The 6,000-nt window shown below is 50.7% G+C and overlaps 1 protein-coding gene across 1 annotated transcript in view; it reads left to right on the top strand.

Annotated features, from left to right (window-relative positions):
• The first annotated feature begins 2,758 nt into the window (after positions 1–2,758).
• Positions 2,759–6,000, top strand: part of KPNA4 (karyopherin subunit alpha 4) — a 45,186-nt gene continuing 41,944 nt past the window's right edge. The window contains exon 1 of the mRNA XM_079766651.1: positions 2,759–3,086. Coding sequence (XP_079622777.1) covers positions 3,018–3,086 — 69 coding nt within the window. The 5' untranslated portion in view covers positions 2,759–3,017. The remainder of the gene's footprint in view (positions 3,087–6,000) is intronic.

Below are 6,000 nucleotides of genomic sequence, written 5' to 3'. Positions count from 1 at the left end.
CTTAACCCTGGAATGAACATGATACCAAATTAAGAAATTTTAGAAGGAACCCAGTGTAAATTAGAAGCAGTAACAACTCAATCCACATTTTTAATCAAGAAGTATTAGCCTGTTTTTAAACTTATGGAACATACACTCAGAGTAGCTTAGAGTCAGGTCTTGCATTTGACAAATAGTCACGGAGGACATACAATGTGCCATGTACTACCACGTGCTGGATACACATAGAAAACAAATATGGTCCTTGATTTCAGAGAGCTTATTGCCTGGAGGGGAAACAGGCCTTAGACCAGTGGTTCCCAACGTGGGGCACATGCCCCACAGGAGGCAATTTGATTTTTAAGGGGTGGGGGGAGGGGTCAATTTGAGAATGAGTTATTAACAGTGAATTTTTTTTGGATTTCTTATGGTTCTAGGGGCCTCATATACAGTATATAAGTATATACTTTGTCATACTTATGCATTTCAGTTCTCTATTATGTTTTAAAACTTTATTTGCTATTTTTTCATATCACTTCATTTTTTTTTTTTAACAATTAGTGATTTCTTCCTCAGTACTTCAACTGTCCCTTCGTTCTTTTAATTTTCTCCTTCATGGATGCCATATTCTTTGGAAGCTTGTTTAGACCAAGTTAATGGCCTTTTAGGCTTTCTCCAAGTGAATAGGAGTTCACTTTTTGAATAAGAATTATATGTCATGGGAGGAGGGACATCAGGATTTTAGAGATGCTTAGGTGGGGCATGGCCAAAAAAAGTTGAGAACCACTGCCTTAGACATTAAACAAATAATAAAAAAAAAGAACTGAAATTATATGTTGTGGTTATTTCCTGTTTGTATTGCATCTTTCTCAGTAGGTCACTGTGATCACACCCTTTTAAGAGTATTCTGCAGAGAAGCTCCATTGTCATTTAATCATCAGAGACAATCAGTTGTAGCTGGGAGACTTGAAGACATATAATGGTAGACAATTTAATAGCCTTTATCATGAGAGCTATCATGGAATTTATTCCAAAAAGTACAAAATATTTGTCTATACACCTATGTTAGCAAGAAAACTTCTAATTATAGGGTAGGAATTCACTCGTCATTTGTTTTCTTGAATTCTGTGCATGACAAAATCCATGTTGGTGGAACACACATATTCCAGCTTTCCCATTGAATTTTCTTATCCTTAACATATTTTTGAAAACATCAGTGCTCCAGTGTGCAATGTTACTTCAATTAAATGACTCGGGGTTATAAAGATTTATAAGAAACATTATCATTTAAATTTAAAATCAGCACTGAATTTACATTCAAGTTAACCTTCAGTGCGAATTACTTCCAGATACAGCTTGTTTGCCTAGATAGCTCAAAGTATAAAAAATATCCAGGACTTTAAAGGTATTATTCTGATTTTAAACGTTTTATCTCTGCACGTTGTTATATATATATATATATATATATATATATATATATATATATATATATATATATATATATCAGTAAACTGGGAGAGAAGGAGACGAGGAGTAAAAGTTCACAAAGGAGTTTAGAGTCATCTTCCCCTCCCTACCTCGCCAAATTTAAACACATCCCAAGCTTCCGAGAGAGCGCGCGCGCGCACACACACACACGTGCACACACATACACACACACGCGCACACACACAGGCACAGACGTGCACACACATACACATGCGCGCCCACACAGGCACACACGTGCACACACACACACTTTCCTTCTGACCTCAGCTGCTGCTGACTACCTCACGTTTTCCTGCATATTTGAAGTGTTATTCGTTGGTACTTAAATATATTTCTAACCATTTCTTTCTCCCATTTTCTGAGATATCTGAGTACGTTCTTTCGTAGTTTGTCTTAGTTCTACCTCTGGCAATAACATTCCTGATAAAGACGTATATCCTTGTAATTGACTTCCTTTCTCGACAGTTAAAAATATTTCGTTACTGTGCCAGGTGCCACGGTGCCCGCCTTACAGAACTTAGTGCTTGGTGGCCAAGTAGCTACTTTAACTTTCTGGAACGAAATGCCTAGTCGGCGATCATCAGTGCTCCCCAAGTTTCTACCTGTTGCGGGGACTTGCTCAGAGGGGAGGAATGCGTTTTGCCTAACGCGTCTTTTCCCACCCACCGCCCCTCGGCTTTCCGCAGCTCCCCCGGAACGCGTCCCCATGGCCAGCCCAGGCCCCAGGCCCGGCCCTCGGAAGGCAGGCACCCCTTGCCTGGTAACGGAGCTAGGTAATAGGACCGGGACCAGGATCAAGGGGGTGTTCCGACCCGGCGTGAAGCCGAGGCGCAGCTCCCACTTCCTGTAAAGCTAGCGGAGTGCGCAAGTAACGCCCTGTTAGAGAGGGAGCCACACAGAAGAAAGAGCGTACTTTAACTCGGCTTCTACCTTGTACCCCAGATGTCTGGGCCGCCCCTAGACCTGGGACCAACAAGTCCCTCCCTTCCCACCTCTCAGGTCTAATTCTCTGGGCTCCCTCGCCCCAGCTCCGGAGGCACGTGGTCCACCCCTGCCCGGCCCCCGCCGTGCCCCGGCCAGCGCAACCTTCCCGCAAACCCCTTCCTCATAGCGCCTCTCGCTTCCCCTTTTCCTTCGCTCTTCCGCCCCCGCTCTCCATCGTCCTTCCTGATTGGCCGAGCGCACCGGGGCCTGGTCAACCAATCGGCGAGCCAGGCTAGCGGCGAAGGGCGTGGCCGCGGCGCCGGGGCCCTCAGATCGAGGCTGCCTCCCCCTCTCAGCCGGCAGCACATTCCGCCGCGGTTGCCGCCGCCCGGCCCCGCAGTTGTCTTTGCTGGAGCTGCCGTCGTGCTGGGGTTAGGGCGGGGGGCGGGACGGGTGGGGAGAGGCGAAGGCCGCGGCAGAAGCAGGTGACTGAGGAGGAAGGAAGCGGCGGCGCGGCGAGCGCAGCAGCTCAGGCGGCGGCCCGGTTCCTGGGAGTGTCGGTGCGGCGTGGTGGTTGGGGCGGATCCCGCGGGGCCCGGGCGGGGGAAGGAGTCACCGGCCCGGCCATGGCGGACAACGAGAAACTGGACAACCAACGGCTCAAGAATTTCAAGAACAAAGGCCGCGACTTGGAGGTACACTCGGGGGCGCCGGAGGGGTGGGGGCCGGGGACCTCGGACCGATCTCCGCCGGGACTTCGAGTTTGGGGAGTAGGGGCGGGAGCCGTCGCCGGGCCGCGGGGGAATGGCGCTGGGGGCCGGCCCGTCCGTGACGCCTTTGCTAACGCGCCGGGAAGTTTGTGTCGGGCCTGGTCCGCCTCCGCGGGGAAGCGAGGTGCCGGGGTACGGCCGGCGCGGCCTAGGCCTGCCCGGCGGAGCCGGTCCGGTGCGGGTGTGAGGGGCTGGGCCGCGCCGCGGGGACGCCGGGCGCGGCGAGTGCGGAGGAGGCGGGTGTGCGCCCCGGCGCGGGCCCCATCCCGGCAGCCGCGGAGATTCCGGCTTTCGCTCCGGCACCGGCATTTGGTGCCGCGGGAAGCAGTGCGGTGGGGGGTACGGGGGGTAGGGGGCGGCGAGCGTGTGGCGACAGAGTGGGACTCGGAACTTCCTCGGCGAGGCCCGAGGCCTCTCCACTTAAAGCCATTTTTTTCTGGTCTTCCCCACTCCCGTTTTACCTCTGCCTCCTCCCAATATCTAAACTGCAGGAGTCAACTTCTGTTTTAAAAAACGCCCCCGGCGTGAGGGGCCATTCTGGTGATGCTAAAACTGCCTTCCTGCGGCCTCTGTCTTAACTGTGGGTACAGCTGATTCAAGATGTGGCTCACGGTGTGCCCTTTTCCGAGCAAAGGATGCCCCTTATTTCAGCTTGTTCACAGACCTCTTTACCCCCTCCTGAGAGACCACCAGCTGCATTCTGACATGTAAAGTCCAAAGGGCTATACAAAGCTTTCATCCTCTAGTCTATGGGTATCCTTTCCCTCCACCTGCTGGTGATGGTAGTGGGGGATGGGGTGGGCTGTGGAATGGCACCATCACATTTTGTTATTTTAAAGACGGGGGGGGGGGGGAGGGCACCCACCAACTTTAATTAACACATAGAGTTGCTCCCGGGGTCCTAGGCTACATAAGGTGTGTGGGTTAAACACACACACACACACACACCACAGATTTTTGATAGATTTCTTCCCTTCAATCGAAGAGTTTAGATATGTAGGGTTTCGTGGGTTTTTTAAAAATCCGTTCTGCATCTGAATCGAAAGTTTTCAAGAGAAAGCGGTAAAGTAATATTTTTATGTTGTTCCTCTGTACTTTTTTATGCTGAGATGTTCAAATTCCCATCACCCCTCTCTGAACTTTGCCCATTTGCTTGACTGAAATAGTAACTTTGGGGGGCTTTCCACAGAGCCATTTGATCTCTAAAGTAGTTTGTGCTGTCTTCGTGGGTTTCATAGTTTGAGAAACTATTCCGTAGCTGGGACTAGGCTATTCTCTGTTTTAAAGTTAAAATGGGGGGGCGGGGGGGGAGTGTCACAAATGGCAAAACTTAAAAACATAAATACAGTTACAAAATCCAGAAAAATAGCAATTAGGTGCTTGACAAATCCTTTTCCCTCCATTTTTAGCTAAATTTTAAAAATATATATATTATTGTTGATTTCAGAGAGGACGAGAGAAATAGAGACATCAAAGATAAGAGAGAATCATTGATCAGCTGCCTCCTGCACACCCCCCAGTGGGAATCAAGCCTGCAACCCGGGCATGTGCCCTTGACCAGAGTCGAACCCAGGACCCTTCAGTGCACAGGCTGATGTTCTATCCACTGAGCCAAACCAACTAGGGCTTGGCTACATTTTTTAATTGATACATAATTCTTACAGTTCACCCATTTAAAGTGTTTTTTGTTGTTTTCACATTGTTTTGCAATTAACAGTACAGTCACTCTTAGAACATTTTTATCACCCCAAAAAGAAACCCAAGCTCATTAGCAGTCACTCTGTATTTCCCATTCACTCTTTGTCTTTTAAGGTTTGCCTATTCTGAACATATCTATACTAATAATCTATACTAATAAAAGGGTAATATGCAAATTAGTCATGACACCCTCACAGTAACAACCAAATAGCAGGCTGCGTGGGGCGACCTGGCCGGCAGGGGGTTAGCAAGGGACGACCAAACAACTGACCAGCAGGCTGTGTTGGGCAACCAGGCCGGCAGGGGGGGGCAGTGAGGGGCAGCCAGGATGGCAGAGGGGGGCAGTTGGGGGGCAACCAGGCCGGCGGGGGCGGGGCACTAAGGGGTGACCAGGCTGGCGGGGGGCGGGGGGAAGGCAATTAGGGGCAACCAGGCGTGGGGAGGGCAGTTGGGGCGACCAGGCTGGTGGGAGGGCAGAGGTGGTTAAGGGTGATCAGGCTGGCAGGGGGGGCAGTTGGGGGCGATCAGGCAGGTGAGCAGTTAGGAGCCAGCAGTCCCAGATTGTGAGAGGGATGTCCCACTGCCGGTTTCGAAACCGGCAGTCAGACATCCCCCAAGGGGTCCCAGATTGGAAATGGTGCAGGCTGGGCTGAGGGGACCCCACTCCCCCCGTGCACGAATTTCGTGCACCGGGCCTCTAGTATATATATATAAAAGGCTAATATGCTGAGTGTCTGACTGACCGACCGGTTGCTATGATGCACACTGACCACCAGGGTGCAGACGCTCAATGCAGGAGCTGCCGAGCTGCAGTGACTTGGCAACAGCGGTTTTTGGGTGACACACCACGAAACCAGAGAAGAAGGAGCCCGATTCTTCGCAGGGCTGCGCAATTCTACCTTCAGCTGTGGGTTATGTTGTTGCTGGGGCACTGTTGGCACCAAATCTGGTTTACTGCACACTTGTGTTTGTGTTCCACACCCTGTATGACATCTCAGGGGATGTCAGAGAGCTAGTTTCGGCCCAATCCCTGCAGACCAGGCCGAGGGACCCGACCTGCTGGAAGGACTCCGCTCGCTCCACAGAAGCCCTTTGAGCTGTGGCGCTGCCCCAAGTGCGGCTGGCCAGGGAGGGACCATGG

The sequence above is a fragment of the Cnephaeus nilssonii genome (assembly GCF_951640355.1).
Source record: "Cnephaeus nilssonii genome assembly, chromosome: 3".
In the NCBI taxonomy this organism is placed as follows: Eukaryota; Metazoa; Chordata; class Mammalia; order Chiroptera; family Vespertilionidae; genus Cnephaeus; species Cnephaeus nilssonii.
Note: the sequence above shows the minus strand (reverse complement) of the source record. Positions and strands in the feature narration are given on the sequence as shown.